The sequence below is a fragment of the Mobula hypostoma genome, chromosome 4 (assembly GCF_963921235.1).
Source record: "Mobula hypostoma chromosome 4, sMobHyp1.1, whole genome shotgun sequence".
In the NCBI taxonomy this organism is placed as follows: Eukaryota; Metazoa; Chordata; class Chondrichthyes; order Myliobatiformes; family Myliobatidae; genus Mobula; species Mobula hypostoma.
The window spans coordinates 179163871-179184106 of NC_086100.1; the positions used below are offsets into that span (position 1 = coordinate 179163871).

The 20236-nt window shown below is 44.1% G+C and overlaps 1 protein-coding gene across 6 annotated transcripts in view; it reads right to left on the reverse strand.

The window, feature by feature from the left end:
* The window catches only part of rnf24 (ring finger protein 24), a 173704-nt gene that overhangs the window by 73213 nt on the left and 80255 nt on the right, over positions 1–20236 (reverse strand). For 3 of the 6 annotated variants that reach the window (XM_063047099.1, XM_063047100.1, XM_063047103.1), the window contains exon 2: positions 7076–7225. In XM_063047099.1, the coding sequence (XP_062903169.1) occupies positions 7076–7218 (143 nt within the window). In that variant the 5' untranslated portion in view covers positions 7219–7225. Of the gene's footprint in view, positions 1–7075; positions 7226–13595; positions 13820–17200; positions 17443–18156; positions 18324–20236 lie in introns of those variants that run through there. The other 3 variants (XM_063047102.1, XM_063047098.1, XM_063047104.1) reach the window with 3 other exon arrangements.

A 20236-nucleotide genomic window follows, 5' to 3' on the forward strand; every position in this document is an offset into this window, starting at 1 on the left:
GTGAAATAAATAATTAGCTAATCTAGGCAAATTAATTTCAAAAAAAAAACAAGAAAAGCTATGTGGACATTGAGGTGTACTTCTCTGCTCTAGTACCATAGATATTTTGGTACAGACTTCGGCCAGATCTTGTAAGCTACCACATCTGACAGTGCAGCTCTCCCTCCTCAGTGCATAGCCACAGTGTGTTGAAACTTCTGGAAAGGGGCTGAGCCCATAATCTTCTGACACAGAGTCATGAGTGTTACAGCTGACACAATGTCTCCTTACTCAGCGTGACCCTGCACTGCATTTAAACTAGCATTCAAGTGTGGCCAGTGACACCCACCTCTCATGATTTGTTACCATATTGACACCAATATCTGGCATTACGTGCCTCTCGTAGTCTCATCCTACATGGACACTAACCTATTATAGCCAGTGCCCCACACCCATCAGGGTCCCATTCATGAGCGTCTGATTGTAGACAACGTTCTGCGCTTATCCTGGTATTATATTATATCTACACCGACGTCATCCATAGCTCGTGCTCATCATCACCTCATGTACATTTAGCCCAATGTCACATCTGGCTAGCACGCCATACCCATCATGTCCTCATAATAGAAACATAGAAAACCTACAGCATAATGCTGTGCTGAACACGTACTTACTTTAGAAATTACCTAGGGTTACACATAGCCCTCTATTTTTCTAAGCTCCATGTACCTATTCAGGATGATGTAATCAGGCTAACATCTGGCAGGGTTAGTGCTTCCAGATTCAGATATTCTAGAGTTACAGAGCATGGGATATGGCTCTTCGGCTTAACTTCTCCAAGTTAAGCACGGTGTCCATTGAAGTGTAGAGGATTGTCGAAGATTGCAGAGAGACATTGATAGGATGCAGAAGTGGGCTGAGAAGTGGCAGATGGAGTTCAACCCGGAGAAGTGTGAGGTGGTACACGTTGGAAGGACAAACTCCAAGGCAGAGTACAAAGTAAATGGCAGGATACTTGGTAGTGTGGAGGAGCAGAAGGATCTGGGGGTACATGTCCACAGATCCCTGAAAGTTGGCTCACAGGTGGATAGGGGAAGTTAAGAAAGCTTATGGGGTGTTAGCTTTCATAAGTCGAGGGACAGAGTTTCAGAGTCGCGAGGTAATGATGCAGCTCTGTGAAACTCTGGTTAGGCCACACTGGGAGTACTGTGCCCAGTTCTGGTTGCCTCACTATAGGAAGGATGTGGAAGCATTGGAAACGGTACAGAGGAGATTTACCAGGATGCTGCCTGGTTTAGAGAGTGTGGATTATGATCAGAGATTAAGGGAGCTAGGGCTTTACTCTTTGAAGAGAAGGAGGATGAGAGGAGACTTGATAGAGGTATACAAGATAATAAGAGGAATAGATAGAGTGGGCAGCCAGCGCCTCTTCCCCAGGGCACCACTGCTCAATACAAGAGGACATGACTTTAAGGTAAGGGGTGGGAAGTTCAAGGGGGATATTAGAGGAAGGTTTTTTACTCAGAGAGTGGTTGGTGCGTGGAATGCACTGCCTGAGTCAGTGGTGGAGGCAGATACACTAGTGAAATTTAAGAAACTACTCGACAGGTATATGGAGGAATTTAAGGTGGGGGGTTAATGGGAGGCAGGGTTTGAGGGTCGGCACAACATTGTGGGCCGAAGGGCCTGTACTGTGCTGTACTGTTCTATGTCTATGAAACTGATCCCATATGCCTGCTTTTGGTCCCTAACACTCAAAATCTTCCCTACCAATGTGGTTGCCCAAATGTCTTTCAAAACTTTGTATTTGTTGTAATGTATGGATCTATTTCTTTTGGGGCAAAGACCACCCCTCCCCACCTTAGCATTATGTATTGATCTGTTGCCTGCACATGCACTGTTGTCTACACATGCGTATTGCTCCCTCTCTCGCTGCAATGTGAATACACCAGTTAAAGCCATCTCCTGCGTGCGTGCTTTTATTTAACTGATATGTAGTTATGCACAGACACAACAAATTGGTGATGAGTATGAAGATGAATGTCAGGAAATATCATGAACTGCACCGACAGTTACGAGACGAAACAGTGAAAGTTAAACAGCAAGAGAACGCTGAAGGACCTGTAAGTAACAGTGAAAGACACACTGAATTTAAAGTGAAAATAACGTGGCTATGGCTTCACTTGGGAAAGTTGATGTATTTGATAGCGCTAATGAAGACTGGGAGTCATATGTTGAGAGGGTTCAACTGTGTTGTAACGCAAACAACATGGAGGAGCAAAAGAAAGCTTAATGAGCAAAAGAACACAGTTTCTTACACAACTTAACACCGCAAAGCCAGCAAGCAGGACGTTAGACGAAATTGTTATAATTTTATAAAATCACTTCAGCCCTAAACCACTGGCAATAGCCTGACAGATTTGGATTTTACAAAAGAACCAATCAAAAGATGGAAGCCTTTCTGAATACATTGCCTACCTGCGCAAAACTTTCCCAGTGCTATGACTTTAAAGATGGACTTTCTGATGGACTAAGGGACAGGCTTGTATGTGGCATGCAGAGTCAAAGCACGCAAAAGGCGCCACTGTCCGAAAGCAACCTAACCTTAGAATGGGCATTGACCATTGCAATATCATTAGAGACTGAAGCAAAGGATGTAGCAAAACTGCAGAGAAAGAGGTTAGAATGTGACCTACACAAAATGTCCCTGAATGGTGTGAAAAGCCAAAATGTTATCAATGTAGCAAATTCTCCCATGATGCAAATGACTGTTGGTTCAAAAACAAGTCGGCAGAAAGTGTCAAAGACAAGGTCACATATAGAGAATGTGCAAGGAAGACAGAACGCCCAACCGAGTAAAAAGTCTCAAACACAAAACTCAGCAAATGCATGAAGTAACCAAACGTAAAACAAAATCAGACAACACAGGGCCTGAAAGATGCTCCTCCCCAGGCACCGTTACACCCACGGGACCAGCCATCATCACTGTGGCAAAGAGTACATGTAGACTTTGCTGGGCCATTCATAGACTCCATGTTTCTGATTGCAGTGGATGCTCATTCAAAGTGGCCAGAGGTTATACCAATGAAGTCAACCACCTCAGCAAAGACTGTCTATGCCCTGAAGATGATCTTTTCCAGAGACAGCTTACCAGAACAAGTTGTGAGTGACAACGGACCACAATACATGTCAGAAAAATTCTGACTGTTCATGAAGAAAAATGGTATCAGACATTTCAAGTCAGCTCCTCACTACCCACCAATGAATGGGTTAGCTAAAAGGTTTATCCAAACGTTCAAGAAATCCATTAAATTGATGGACAAGGACGATATTTCTCTACAGCACAAGGTGAACAACTTCCTTTTTGTGTATCAGAACTCTGTTCATGCGACAACAAATCAAGCGTCTGTAATGCTGTTCATGAGCAGGAATTTGAAATCTCACATAGACCTTCTGAAACCAGATGTACAGAGGGAAGTGCAGCCAGTTGTCAAGTGAAGCAGCAAGGAGCTTTGAGATTGGACAGGAAGTCCTAGTGCGTGGCTATGGAGAAGACAGGTGGACACCCAGTAGGATAGATACAAGAACTGGAACAGAATGGATGTTGGAGATCAGACATGGAGATGTCATGTGGACCAGATACTGGATGCTCAACCAAAGAACACACCTGAGTCAATTGCATCCAGCAAGATAAACACAGTACAGTCACTGGACCTACCTCTCAGTGATGATCTCACTGACAGCATCATGACACGGGAAACCAAGAACGTTGTCTTAGACAAGACACCCACCAAACCCAATGCCACTCCACAGGTCCAGAGGCACTATCCAGAAAGGAATGATGCACCACCCAAAAGACTAAACCTTTAGAGTTGTGAAATTAGTTATGGACTGTTATTGTGAATGCATGTTTATTTGGAATATGGGTTTGTGAAAGGGAAATGGAATGTTCTGTATATATACAGTTTTATGATGCATTAATCTAAAGGGGGAAGAAGTGTAATGTATGGATCTATTTCTTTTAGAGCAATGTCCTGCCCCCTTATCCCTACGTATGATCTATTGTCTGTGCATGCGCTTTTGTCTATGCATGTGCATTGCTCTCTCGCTGCAATGCGAATACACCAGTTAAAGCATCTCCCATGTGCATGCTTTTATTTAATTGATATATAGTTGTACACAGACACAACAAATACCCTCCTCTACCAGTTTATATGTGAGGAAAAACTGGCCCCTCAGATTCCTTTTAATTCTTCCCCCTCACTTTTCCCCTACCCTGGTTAAATCAACTGTGACCATCCTGTGACCTTTCTATGCCCATCCTGCTTTTATAAACTTCGATACGGTCACCCCTTAGCCTCCTGTGCTCCCAGTAATACTAGCCCAGACTATGCACCCTCTTCTTATAACTCAAGCAGGCAAAATCTCCCACAAAGTGGTGAGAACTGAACCCGAACCTTCTGATCACTGGTGTTGTAAGGCGTGACGCTAACCACTACACGAACGTGACAATCCTTGGATTAATGACTTTAACCTCTAGTCATAAGTTACCAATTGTAAATAGCTGAGGCCCCACCATTGATCCCTGTGACATCGACCAGTCATTGAAAGGTAACCATATTGGATCCATTTGTCCTAGTGCTTTCTCTTCTTTCAGCAAATTAATTTCCTATCCCTTCCAATATAATATCCAGCACTCTTACACATTAACTTTTTATCTGGCACTTTTATTCTTCTGGTCTTCTGGAAATCCAAAAGTAATGCTACCATCTTCTTCAACTCTTATTACATCCTCACCATAGAAAGCATTTTATCCAAATGCATCAAACCTGGTTTGGCAACTGCTTAGCCCAAGATGGTCTGAAAATATCCAGAAGTTGTAGTAAATAGTTGGCTATTTGAATATTGGGCAGTTAGCTTGTTAGCCTGAGGACTGACACTAAATGTTTTAGGTCTTTCCCCTTCATCATCACATTTCTGAATGCTCCGTGAACACAACCTCATCATTTAGCTTCTATACTTTTTGTAACTTTGAGTATTTTTTACATCTGTACTGCTGCTATGAAACATCAATCAATGAAAATAAACCTGGTTCTGATTCTGATTTTCGAGCCAATGGCTCTGCCCAAGACCACAAGTAACTACAGAGTTGTTGACACAGCTCAGAACATCTCAGAAACTGGAAGCTGATAGCTTCTTGATTAATAAGGGCTTCAAAGGTTATGGGGGAGAAGGCAGGAGAATGGGATAATAAATCAGCCATGACAGAATGATGGTGCAAATTCAATGGGCCTAATTCTGCTCCTGTGTCTTATGGTGCAATGCGTTTTTGGAGGGAGAGGGTGGGTCTCTTCTGTTCCAATGAGACAACAGACTCACACCATGAGAGTGTTGTGAGACAGTGATGCAGCTGGTTATCTCAGAACTTTCTCAGTGCAGCTGGGCTAGTCAAATGTGAGTCTGGCTAATGTTACTTGAGTCACAGCAGTCAAGTCCTTCAACTTCAGGACAGATCGAGGGCTGACTATGCAAATCGAATTGAGGTTAACAGCAGGACGCTCTGCATAATCCTTAGCCATCTGATTTTCTCCCATGTGTTCCATTAAATGACGTGTCAAATTCAAGACAGGGAGTCGTACTGGACAGTGATGACAAAGCTGATTCCGATTCCGATCACCTCGAGCATCCAGTTCAGTCCCTAATGCTCAAAGATCAGACTCTTTGTGTAGCGTTAGACAAAGTCACTTTGGTTTTGCAATATAATTATGCATACAAATTAATTCAAATAAAGTCATATCATTCATAGAAAACTCCTTTACTTCAACATTTAGATAACCTTAACCCCAGTAAAAGGAAGATACACACTCGGTGGCTACTTTATGAGGTACCCCTTGTACCTAAAGTGGTGACTGAGTGCACATTCGTAGCTCCTGCTGCTCTTGCCCATCCACTGCTGCCGCAGAACAACAGATACCAGTGATAATTAACCTGGTTCTGATTCTGGTGTTTGAGCCAATGGCTCTGCCCAAGACCACAAGAAACTGCAGAAGGCTGGAGACACAGCTCAGCACATCATAGAAACTGGAGAATGATAGGTTCTTGACTAGTAAGGGCTTCAAAGGTTACGGGGAGAAGGCAAGAGAATGGGGTTGAGAGGGAGAATAAATCAGCCATGAGGGAATGATGGAGCAGACTCGGTGGGTCTAATTCTGCTCCTATGTCTTAAGTTCCAATGTATTTTTGGAGGGAGAAGGTGGGAATCTTCTATTCCGATCAGACAATGGTCTTACATCATGAGAGCGTTGTAAAACAGTGATGGAAGGTTTGACATGTTGTGTGTTCAGAGATGCTCTTCTGTACACCACTGCTGCAATGCGCAATTATATGAGTTACTGTTGCCTTCCTGTCAGCTTAAGCGAGTCTGGTCATTCTCCTCTGACCTCTCTCATTAACAAGATGCTTTTGCCCACACAGCTGCCACTCACTGGATTATTTTTTGTTTTTCCTCGCCATTCTCCGTACCTTTCAGAGACTTTGGCTTGGTCCATACAGATCAATTCACAATTCATTGAGGTAAAACAAAAACTGAATGCAGAATCAAGTGTTATAGTTACAGAGGAAATGCAGTGCAAGTAAACAATAAGATGAAAAATCATGAGGGGAATTCCGAGGTCAAGAGTCTGTCTTATCGTACTAGGGAACCACAAGACAGTCTTATAGCGGCAGGGCAGAAGATGTCCTTGAGCCTAGTGGTACATAATTTCAGGCTTTTGCATCTTCTACTTGATGGGAAGGGCAAGAGGAGGAAATATCTGGAGTGGGAGGGGTGTTTGATTACATTGGCTGCATTACTGAGGCAGCAGGAAGTCTGCACAGTATCTGTGGATGGGCTGGTTTCCCTGATGTACTGAGCTGCGCCCACCACTCCCAGCAGTTTCTTGAGGTCACGGGCAGACCAGCTGGCACACCAAGCCATGATGCGTACACAAAAATCGGTGATGGGCAAAGGGGACGTGCCACACCAGCTCCTGATCAGTGCCTTGAGTGAGTCAACGCTCGTTGTCAAGTATCCCCCAGCAACAAAGCTACCACTTACCTGATTAAGTAACAGCAGAACAATAAACTAAGAATGAAGACGAAGATTGCTGTCCCGAAAACCACAATATAAATATTGAGCGGAAGGTTCTGGAACCCAATGTTTGGCATCCTGAAGCTGTGCAGCTGCAACTCAGAACTCATGGACTGCCTGCAGAAGGGTGGAGCGGGCGGGGGTTGGAGAGAAAGAGAGAGAGAAAGCAGTTAGTTAATATTTGCCAGCACTAACATAGCCAACAGTAAATTTGTCTCTGTTTCAATGTTTGATGTAGAGAGAAAGTTAAACAGTCACTACCCCATCTTCAAACAAGAGAAAACCTGCAGATGCTGGCAGTCCAAGCGGGAGTCCCCGCTGAAGGGTCTCGGCCCAAAATGTCGACTGTACTTTTTTCCATAGATGCTGCCTGGCCTGCTGAGTTGCTCCAGCATTTGTGTGTGTGTTGCTACCCCATCTTCCTCAGGTTTGCGTACTTTGGCAGAGAGCTCAGGAACTCTCTGAAATGCTTGCCGTCAAACCTGATCATGCCAGAGCAAATAGCCTTAGTGGCCACTTTATTAGGTACAGGAGTGAATTCCTGTGTGATATTCTGCTGGTATAGCCCATACACTTCAATGTGTTGTGTGCTCAGATGTTCTTCTGCACACCACTGCTGTAATGCATGAATAGTTACTGTCTCCTTCCTGTCAGCTTGAACCAGTCTCACTATCTGCTTCTGACCTCTCTAATTAACAAGAGAGAATCTGCAGATGCTGGAAATCAAAGCAACACACACACAAAATGCTGGAGGAACTCAGCAGGCCAGACAGCATCTATGGAAAAAAAGTACCGTCGACGTCTTGACACTTTCGCCCACAGAACTGCTGCTCACTGGATTTTTTTTTTTCTGTTTCTCACACCGTTCTCTGCAACTTCTAGAAACTGCTGTGTAAAACCCCAGGAGATCAGCAGTTTCTGAGCCACTCAAACCACCCCACCTGGCACCAACAATCATTCCAAGGTCAAAGTCACTTAGATCACATTTCATCCCCATTCTGAAGCTTGGACAGCACAACGGACGAACCTCTTGACCATGTCTGCATGCTTTTATGCATTGAGTTGCTGCCACTTGATTGGCTGATTAGATATTTGCATTAATCAGCAGGTGTACCTAATAAAGTAGCCAGTGGTTGTATCATTCAGTATGTTTTCCTCTCCTTGATCCTCTAACAACTTTGCTTCAGTTGGTTTACCTTTAATTTTTGCTGCCAACTCACTGATGCCCACTGCCAAGCATCAGTATTACGTCAGTGCTTGAGGCTGCTGCCTCCAGCTCCAGATCCACGGTCCAGAGCTACATTTACACTGAGAGTTGGCATTAGAGAACACCCAAACCGCTCAGCTATCGTCAGTGGAAAGAAACAAAAGTTTATTATTTCAGGTCATTGAGCTTTCATCAAGATTGGGGAAAGTTTTAGGCAGTAAAGAAAAGAGGAGACGGTAGGGGAGAATAAAAAAGGCTCACAATAGGATGTGTGGGCACGTGGCCAAGTGGTTAAGGCATTCCACTAGCCATCTGAGGGTGGCGAGTTCGAGCCCCAGCCGAGGCAGCGTGTTGTGTCCTTGAGCGAGGCACTTCATCACCCAGAGCTCTGTGACGACACTGGTGCCAAGCTGTATGGGTCCTAATGCCCTTCCCTTGGACAAAATTGGTATCGTGGAGAGGGGAGACTTGCAGCATGGGCAACTGCTAGTCTTCCATACAACCTTGCCCAGGCCTGCACCCTGGAGAATGCAGACTTTCCAGGTGCAGGTCCATGGTCTCGCAAGACTAACAGATGCCTTACTTTACAATAGGATGGAGATCAGGAGATCCTCTGGCATGAAGAATGTGAAGATCTGTGAATAACAAAAGCCAGTGTGACAAAAAAAAAGACTGCAGGTGCTGTAACCTGGAAGCACAAACTATCTGCCAGAGGAACACATAGGGACAGGCAGCATCTGTGGACTTTGGTGATATGTCGATCTGAAACCCTGGATCAGGATTGAGAGTGGAGAAGGGTGGTGGCCAGAGTAATGTGGAGGGGAAGAGAGTGATGAGACAGGAGAAGGGGAATCAAATCACACCTGTTGGAGCTGCAAATAGACTATAAGACAAAGGAATGGAATTAGGCCATTCAGCCCAGGGTATGCTCTGCCATTCCATTTTGACTGATAGGTTTCAATGAGATCCCCCCCCCCCATTTCTTCTAACCTCATGTGAGTACAGACCTAGAGCCATCACATGCTACTCACTCTTTAACCCTTTCATTCCCAGAATCATTCTCATGAATCTCCTCTGGACCTTCTCCAACGCCAGCACTCCTTTTCTAAGATAAGGGGCCCAAAACTGTTCTCAATACTCCAAATGTGGTCTGATTAATGTCCTATAAAGCCTTTGCATTACATTCTTGCTTTAAGAATCCAATTCTCTTGAAACGAATGCTAACACTGCATTTGTCTTCCTTACCACCAACCAAACCTGTCAGTTAACCTTTAGGGAATCCTGCACAAGGATTCACAACTGTCTTTGCACCTCTGATTTCTGAATTTTCTCCCTGTTTAGAAAATAGTCTATGCCTTTATCCCTTCTAGCAAAGTGCATGGTCAAGCACCATACAAGGGGTGATTGATAAGTTTGTGGCCTAAGGTAGAAGGAGATGAGTTATACAGCTCTTGTTACATGCAAATGCAGGTCAACTCTTTGATTGATTATGCGGAAAGTTTGAAGTTAATAACTCATCAGGGGTGATTGATAAGTTCCTGGCCTAGGGTAGAAGGAGATGAGTTATTAACTTCAAACTTTCTGCATAATCACCCAAAGAGTTGAACTGCATGTGCATTTAAAGAGAGCTGTATAACTTATCTCCCTCTACCTTAGGCCACGAACTTATCAATCACCCCTGCTGTTGACACTTTCTGGAGGTCCAAGATCCATATGCTCCACGACCGCTGGACTAAGTGTGTAAATGTAGGAGGGGACTACGTTGAAATATAAATGTGCTAGGTTTTCTAAAATTGACTCCTTCTACGTTAGGCCATGACCTTATCAATCTCCCCTCGTATTCCATCTGACACTTTGCCCATTCTCCCTATCTGTCTAACTCCTGCTGCAGACTCCCTGTTTCCTCAAAACTACCTACACCCCACCTATCTTTGTATTGTCTGCAAACTTGGCCACAAAGCCATCAATTCAGTCATCAAAATCATTGACATATAACCTGAAAAGAACCAGTCCCAATACCGATCCTTCCTGAACTCCACCAGTCACCAGCAGCCAAGCAGAAACTGGAAGTGACAAATGAAATCTGAACTGAAGAGAGATTAAGGGCGACTGGAAATACAGGTCACCCAAACCCTTTTTCAGGTTTCAACATGGAGTCCTGTGGGCTGCCCAGTCAGCAAAAGCGTGTTCCCCATCGAGCTTCAGTGGAAGACCCTCATTTCTCATTCACTATTCCCGTGTACATTTCTTTCAGATCCAGCTTTGGTAATTTGCTCGCCTTCGCCTCTCCCTTACAGCCAACACCATCACCACTGGTGCAGTTCGATCCGTCCTAGACTCCACCTCTGATCAATGACAGTACAGAACCGGGACAGGCCATTCGGCCCACAACGTCGGTGCTGAACACAATTGAACAAAACCTCAGCCAACCACCTGCTCATGATCCATACCTGTCCATTCTCTGGACATTCCCGTGTCTGTGTAAAATACCACGATCATACCTGCTTCCACCTCTACTCCCGGCAGGCCATTCTGGGCTTTGCACTCCTGGGTTTGTAACGTTTGTACTCTGTGCCCATTCACACAGCGCATTCATCAAATGTACTTATGCTTTGAAGGTCCCACTTCCGCCCCACCGGCCTTTGCATTGAGTGAATTAGCTTTTGTAATTTCCACTGGCCGCAACATGACCCACTACCAGTCAGATCTGCCCCTTTCCACTCAAATTTCATTTTGGAGGAGCCACTCACTGCCTGGTGCATTCACTTATCGCCATCCATCACCCCCTCCCCTGTTGGCGCCTTCCCATGCAACCAGAGAGGATGCACCAGCTGTCCCGTCAACCCTTCCCACCACCCAGCGACCCAAACAATCTCTCCAGGTGAAACTCACGCTCAGACAAGGCACAGGAACAGAATCAGGCCAGTCAGCCCGATGGGGGAAGGACGGTCGTGTAGCGGTTAGCGCAACATGTTGCGGGCGCAAGTGAGATTTGGGTTAGATTCCTGCCCATCTGCAAAGTGTTTGTTCATTCGCCCCGTGACCACGTGGGTTTCCTCTGGGTGCTTCAGTTTCTTCTGACATTCCAAACATGTATGGTTAGGGTTAGGGAGTTGTGGGGTATACTATGTTGGTGACAGAAGCACAATCCTTGCTGATTTGACCTAAAACATAGAAAACCTACAGCACAATACAGGCCCATCGGCCCACAGAGCTGTGCCAAGCATGTATTTACGACATTACTTTAGAAATTACCTAAGGTTACCCATAGCCTTCCATCTTCCTAAGCTCCATGTACCTACCCAGGAGACTCTTAAAAGACCCTATCGTATCCGCCTCCACCACCATCGCCGGCAGCCCATTCCACACACTCACCACTCTCTGCATAAAAAACTTACCCCTGACATCTCCTCTGTACCTACTTCCAAGCACCTTAAAACTGTGCCCTCTCATGTTAGCCACTTCAGCCCTGGGAAAAAGCCTCTGACTATCCACACGATCAATGCCTCTCATCATCTTATACACCTCGATCAGGTCACCTCTCATCCTCCGTCACTCCAAGGAGAAAAGGCCGAGTTCACTCAACCTGACGAAGAATGGTGCATTTCTCTGTATTTTCAATGAACGTATGACAAATAAAGCTAACTACTTTATAAATCTCTTCATTCTGCTCAGCCATCCAACCATAGAAAATGTTTGTCAACCTCATTCTCCTGTCCTCTCTCCATAACCCTTGCCCATGCCCCCCACCAATCAAGAACTGTGCCTTAAATGCACCCAACGATGTGGCTCCCACCATCCTCTGTGGCGACAATTCACCAACATCTAGCTGAAGAAGTTTGTCCTCACCTCAGTTCATAAGGGGTGCCTCTTTATTCTGAGGGTGAGCCCTCAGATCCTCAACACTTCTACTAGTGGAAACAGCCTTTGCATGCTCACACCATCCTCTCGAGGGGATCTCACATTCAGAGGGTGGGTCGGAGTGTGGAATACACTACCTGATGGAGTGGAGTGAAGGAGACCCTGACTACATTGGAATACTGTAGATAAGTACCACAGAGCCAGCATGGACATGGACTGTAAACAAGAAACCAATAGACACTGGATCACAAGTCAGGGAAACTGGACTATAAAATAACTATCAAAGGATATTGAATCATAGAAGTGGGCACAGGAGCCTGAACCAGAGAATGATGAACGTTGGAAATGTTAGAAGAAAGGAAATCAAATCAGCTGGCAAACATGTTGCACTGTGTTGTGCTAATGGCAGCCACAGGAGTCGCATTCAAACTTGCAATACCCTGCTGTACAAGTTCAAGGTTAATGTCATTTAACCGTATGCATGTAAACTGCCAAATGACTCAATGTTCCTCCAGACCAAGGTACACAACACAGTAGACACAACACATAACATAGGATGTTTCATATGGTGGGAGAGTCTAACACCAGAGGACACAGCCTCAGAATAGAGGGATGTCCTTTTAGAGCAGAGGTGAGTTAGCCAGAGAGTGCTGAATCTGTGGAACTTGTTGCCACAAGCAGCTGTGCATGCCAAGTCTTTATGTATATTTAAGGCAGAGGGTGATAGATTCTTGATTACTCAGGGCATGGAGGGATACGGGGAAAAGGCAGGAGACTGAGGCTGTGAAGGAAAATTGGATTAGCCATGATGAAACAGCTGAGCAGACTCGAAGGCCAAATGGCCTAATTCTGCTCCTATATCTTACGATCTTTGAAGTAATATTACTACAAATAAATTAAGAAATAATAAAGTATATTCTAGAAGATTGACATTTAGTATAACACAAGTCAAAAAGTAAACAGTGTAATGCTACTGGCACTTCATATATGATGAGACCTGGGTGGAGGCAGGGAGTTCAGTAGTCTCTTGGCCTAGGGGAAAAAGCTGTTTCCCATCCTAACTGTCCTTGTTCTAACGCTATGGTTGAAGAATTTCCTGTCATTAGTATGGTCGCAGTTCAAGGGGACCCAGCAATATGTGTCCTTTTTGAATTAATTGAGCATCAAGCAATTGCTGTCTTTTTGCATTAGTTCCTAATTGGACTTGGGGTATATAACATTTATTTTTTCCATGTGGGCTATTGGATCTTTGGGTCTCGAGACAAGCATTCTGATGATTGTGTTGGGTTTATGTGCTACCATTATTTTGAGTAATTGGAGCAGTCTTGCTGTCATTTTCGGAATATCCCAGATGTATGGTAGGGTTAGACTCTTGTCAATTCAGTAGGAATTAAAAAGTTGTTTCCAAGAACGAGATACCTTCAGATGAAGTTTTTTGGATAGCTACTGCATGAGAATACTTCGATGAGGCGACTTTCTTCTTTCTTTTTGAGGTCCAACTACTGCAGTGTGTTTCCACTCGGTGAGTAGTGCTCAGACAGAACTTTGTGTAGTTGGAGTGATTGTTGTGATAATTGAGAATTTGGTCTGTATTCATTCCTTCCCATTAAACCGATGTTTCCAAACTTCCATCTGGATTCCTCCTGATCAACACATCCTGGAAAGGGAGTTGGTCATTTGCTTCAACTTCCGTGGTAAAATTAATACCATAAAGTTAAATACTTACCTTAGCGAGTATTTAATATAAGACTAGGAGCTGCGGTCTAAACACACCAGCAGCCCAAATTCAGTGCTGACCTCGGCTACCGTCTGTGTGGCGTTTGCATGATCTCCCTCTGACCGTATGTTTGCCCTGGCGGCTCTGGTTTCCTCCCAAAGAAGTGCAAGTTAATAGACCACAGTAGTGTGTTGATGAGTGGTAGAAGGAAGGAATGGGAGGGGACGGGGTGGGATGATGGGAATGTGGGGAGAATATAAAGGGGCTAATTAGTTAAAAATGGGTGCTTGGTGGTCATAGGACCTGGTTCGTTGTTCTATGACTCTGTGGGTCATTTAACTGTAAGATGGCATTGAGTACTAAGTATAAAATGTACCCAATAGAAGAGATGTTGCTCATGGAGAGTCACAGAGCCAGGCAACAGTTATGGGGAGAAGGTGAGAGAATGAGTTTGACAAAAACATCAGCCAAGGTCGAGTGGTGGAGCAGACCCTGTTGGCCCGATGGCCTAATTCTGTTCCTATATCTATGGTCCCACACTCCAAATATCCTAGGTAACATCTCTCATCATCTGCAATCTTTATGCCTTTCATGACATTTTTACACATCAATAGGCATTTGAGGCGCCTGAATGTACAGATTATTATGCAGACAGAAGGGATTAGTTTAGTTAGGCATATAACAATTTGTTTAGTTGGTTCAATACAACATTGTGGGTTAATGGGCCTTCTGCTGTGCTCTTCAGTAGTCTATGTTTTAGTATGTCTACGCCTCAGCCTCCTCTGGTCCAAGGAAAACAACCATAAGCCATCCAGTGTCTCATAAATGGAAAGCCCCATCCCAGGATATCCTGGTGAATCTCTTCTGCATCCTCTCCAATGCAATCACATGCTTGTGATATAGTGGAGGAAGGACGTGATTAAACTGGAGAAGATGCAGGAACGATTCACCTGGATGTTACCAGGATGGGAGGGTTTGATTATCAGGGTAAGCTGGGCTCATTCTCCCTGGAGCAAATGAAGCTAAGAGGTAAAATGATAATATTATGAGAGGCACAGATAGTGTAGATGGCCAGTGACCATTAACCATGATCTACAGCAAGAGGATACAAGAGTAAGGTGGGAGAAAGGAAGTTCAAAGGATAAACACAAAAGATTCTGCAGATGCTGGAAGTTCTGTGTAACACACACAAAATACTGCAAGAACTAAGCAGATCAGGCAGCGTTTACGGAGAGAAATAAGGAGTTAACATTTCAAGCCAAGAATCTTCATCAGGACATCCCTCAGCAACATACTTCATTACCTCTTTGAAAAATCCGATCAAATTGACTAGGCAGGATCTGCCCTTAACAAAGCCATGTTGACCCTCTGATTAACCTTTGTCTTTCTAAATGTAAATTAATCCCATCCCTTAGAGTTTTTCCAAGAGATTTCCTGTCATTGAGACTCTACACTATAGTTACCTGGCTGATCACTGCTGCCCTTTAGGAATAAAGGTATCACATACACTGTCCTGCAGTCTTCCGACACATCTGTAGTCAGGGAAGACTTAACAATCTGTCAGAGCTTCAGCACTTTCATCAGGCCCTGGGAATTTATCCAACTTTTACATCATCGAATACCTCCTATTTTTTAAACATTCTTATAACACGTTCTCGAATTTCACCACCACCCTTCCTGGATTCTCGAGATGCAACGTCTTTCCCCATAGTGAAGGACGATGGTAAGTATCCATTGCAGACTTCACCTACTTCTCTGGTTCCATGCAGTTACTCCCTTTGCCCACTTTCTCTGTATACCCTCTTGCCTTTAATATACACACAAAATGCTTTGGAGCTTTCCTTTAATCCATCCCCAGTTCTATTTTTTGCCTCCTCTTCGTCCTAAATTCCTTTTTCAGTAACACTCCCAACCCCCACACACATACTTTTGAGACTTTTCTTTTCCCAGTTCTCTATACCAGCTTTGTGCTTCCTTTTTGCTCTATCTAAACCCCTTCCTCCCCTAGCCTCCGAGATTCCTGGAATTGACGTCCTTACTTTGAACTGTTATTGGAACTTGCTTGCCCTGAACTGCCGTTGTTTTAAAGTTGAACCATTTCTATTTCTCGCATGAGGCTTACTAAAGCACAACGGTGCCGTAGTGGTTAGCGCAATGACTTTACAGCGACAGTGATCACCGATTGGGGTTCGATTCCAGCTTTTATGTCCTCTGCATGACCGCATGCCTTTTCTCTGGGTGCTCCAGTTTCCTCCCACATTCCAAACTTTAGGGTTAGCAAGTTGAGGGCATGTTGTGTTGGCACCAGAAATGTGGTGACACTGGCGGGGTGCCTGCAGCATGAGCCTTGCTGATCTGATTTGACACAACTGACACATTTCGCTGTATATTTCGATGTTTCAATGTACACGTAAAGCTAATCATCAAATCTCTTTAATTCGTTTAAAAGTGCCTGTTCCCAGTTTACCTGTCCTACCTTATGGAACTGAACCAGTGTTCTCCCAGTTCAGGATGTTATTTTCCTGTCAATCCCTTTGCTTTTCCATAATGATGAAGCTTACAAACTTATGGTCACTATTTTCAAAATACTCACCCACTGACATTTCAAGCCTTGGTTCAGCAACATTCCCTAAGATTAATCTCCTACTACTAATAACAGTAATAATAAATACTTCATTAATCCTGTGGGAAATTCTTTCATTACAGCAGCAACATTTAAAAACACACTTAGCAGTGTGCAGACTAACTGATAATATTTGCAAAATAATATACCAGTGTGCAATAATAATGTACAAAAAAATAAAACAGTCTATTGTACTCGTTGGAATTTAGAAGATTGAGGGGGGATCTGATTGAAACGTATAAGATCCTAAAGGGATTGGACAGGCTAGATGCGGGAAGATTGTTCCCGATGTTGGGGAGGTCTAGAACGAGGGGTCACAGTTTGAGGATAGAGGGGAAGCCTTTTAGGACCGAGGTTAGGAAAAACTTCTTCACACAGAGAGTGGTGAATCTGTGGAATTCTCTGCCACAGCAAACTGTTGAGGCCAGTTCATTAGCTATGTTTAAAAGGAGGTTAGATATGGCCCTTGTGGCTACAGGGGTCAGGGGGTATGGAGGGAAGGCTGGGGCGGGGTTCTGAGTTGGATGATCAGCCATGATCATAATAAATGGCGGTGCAGGCTCGAAGGGCTGAATGGCCTACTCCTGCACCTATTTTCTATGTTTCTATGTTTCTATGATATATGTTCAGTATCCACATGGGCAGCATCAATGGCTCAAAAACTCTCCACTTTAAAAATTTCACCTTTTTAAAACTTTGGACATGAACGTGATTGAGGAAGTTATGGGGAAGTTAGTAATCCCTTCGGATTTAACCATACTGCCTCTCAGTTTACAATCCAGTTTTCACTGGTCTTTGGTCCATCAGTTGATGGTTCACAATCCAGTAGGCTTCAATCTTGAGTCTACAATCAATCTTTGCTGAATCATTCAGTGCCCATCAAACCAGGTCTGTAATCCAATGTCTATCAATTCCTAGTCTATAATCCAGTGTGTGAATTAATAGATGGTTCGAGTAATGCTTTACAGCACTAGTTGTAAGATCAGAGTTCAATTTCCGTCTTCCTGTGCACGTTCTTCCTGTGACCTTGTATTTTTCCTGTGGCTTGCTCCAGTTTCCTCCTACATCCCAAAGATTTACGAGTTAGACCTTTAGTAACTTGTGGGCATGCTATGTTGGTACTGGAAGCGTGATGACATTTGCGGGTGGAACCCAACAGATACTTGGACTGTGTAGATTGTTGATGCAAAGGACACATTTCACTGTATACTTTGATGTACGGGTGACATAAAAAAGCTAATCTTCTCATGTTCTCTGCTATTGGCCAGTATTCGTCGATCTCTAGTTATTACTCAAGGATGTTTCAGATCGAATTTTGGACTCAAGCACCAAGCACTTTCAAACCTTTCACACAACCAGCTCCACACCAGGAGTATCATTATGGGAGTTAGTCTACACTCTACTATATGCTGATGCCACTATCATCTGCAAATCAATTCTTCTGTGCAGCCCTGATGCAAATCTTACAGGAGAGAATACAGCCTGAATCCCGGAGCAGATTAAAGCAGCTGCACAGTCATTAAAATTGTCTGCTGTGCGGTAATTTACATTTTACATAGAATTCAACTGGAAGAAATAGACCATTTAATGCCTCAGGCCCACAAGAGTCCCGGCCATCTCTTTTTATCGAGGCAACCTACTTTTCCTCTTTTTCTTTATGTATCTTCGCATCTTTCTCCTAACCTTGATGCTTCATCGTTTCGTCTTGAAGTGAAATTGTTCCATAGGTGTTTGTGCAGGAGCCCAGGAGCATTGAGCTGTGGATTGAAGCCCTCAATAGTCAACAAATAGAGGTTTTGTACCTTCCCTATTGACATAAAAAGATGGCAATCAACTCAGTTCTCAATATTATTGCTCATTTATTTATTACTGTTTCTTTCTTCTTGTTTTTGCACAAGGGACGAAAGCCCACATTGCTGCCGTCATTCATTGATTCTATTATGGTTATTATTCTATTATGGATTATTGCATATGCACACATGAAAATAAATCTCAGGGTTGCACTTGGTGACATATCTGTACTTTGATAATAAAACTTTGAACTTTGAACTTATCCGGCTTCTGCCAACTCAGTGCAGCTCCAATCCCTCTATTTACTTACCTACTTAAATATGTTCAATAATATCCCCTGATTTTCCCACAAACCTCTGCATCACAGGCCAATTAACATTCCCAGCTGCATATTTGAGGTGGAACGGTGACGTAGCAGTTAGCATGACGTTATTACAGCGCTAGCAACCAGAGTTCAATTCCCGCCGCTGTCTGTGAGGGATTTTGTATGTCCTCACCATGACTGTGTTGGTTTCCTCGGGTGCACCAGGTTCCTTCCACAGTCCAAAGTAAGTTATTTGGTCAGCTGGGGCTCATGGACAGGAAGGTCCTGTTACCGTGCTGTGTCTCTCAATAAAGAAAAATAAAATTTCTGGGTTGTGGAAGGATTTTGAAACCCACGTGATTATAGGGAGAATGCACAATCTCCATACAGGATTGAACTTGGGTTACTGGGCGTGTGAGTTTGCTGCATTGCTACAGTGCTGCTCCTCTCCTCACCCCATTGTACTTTGATAAAGATCATTCAGGGGACCAGGTCTGCCAGAAACGAAGAGTAGGCACATTTCACAGGTCGGAGATCTTTGTGGTGTGGGGAGAGTGGAGCACTCAAAGGTAGGCCTGCTGGGTCAAGGGTCAGGTGTTCTATACCAATACCATGAGCACAGTTATATCTTACATTCAACAATATTTGTGGTGAACTGCTCCATTACATTGATGATATGGCAGGCTAAGAGAAAGATGGCTTTGCAACAGTGATGGAAAAAGCCAGTGTTTGAACAATTAAACAAACATCAGGACTAAACTGAGTTCCATGGGTGTATGTTTCTGACTGAAACGTTCTTCACACAGCTCAGATGAAGGACCTTCAACCTCTTCTCTTTCTACAGATGCTGCCTGACTAAGTTCTTCCAGCTTCTCTGTTTGAGATTTCCAACAACTGCAGCTTGATTTATCTCCCTTCACCCTGACCACGTTGTCCGTCAAGCTTACATTGCGATAGTGGACCTATAGCACCTCATGCACAGTAAGTGATATGCTATACAAGAACACAAGTGAAGAAACCCTCCGGCCCCAGGGGCCCAATTCTCCATTCAATAAACCATGGCTAGGTTTTCCCTCAGCACCCTCTCCCCTGCACTTAACCAGTGTCCCACAGGCCTGCAACTCTGCCACCACTGCCACGGGGACTCAGATTTAATTCTGACCTTCATGGCTGTCCGTGTTGAGTTTGCGCATTCACCCTGAAACAGCACGAGTTTATTCTTGCTGCTTCAGATTCTTCCCGTGTCCCAAAGACATACAGGTTGATAGGTTAAGCCACCGCTCTAAATTGCCCCTAATGATGGGAATGTGGGAGGAATCATATCTGGGAATGGGATTGCTTGTGAGCTGGCATAGACTCAAGAGGGAGAGATTGTCTCCTATGGAAATAATAAATGAGAACACCTGCAGATGCTGGAAATCCAAAGCAACACACAAAAAAAAGCTGGAAGAACTCAGCAGGTCAGGCAGCATCTATGGAAGTGAATAAACAATCAACATTTCAGGCTGAGACCCTTCTTCAGGACTGCAAAGGAAGGGCCAAGACGTCAGAATAAGAAGTGGGGGGTGAGGGGAAGGTGGATAGTCAGAAGGTGACAGGTGAAGCCAGGTACGTAGGAAAGGTAA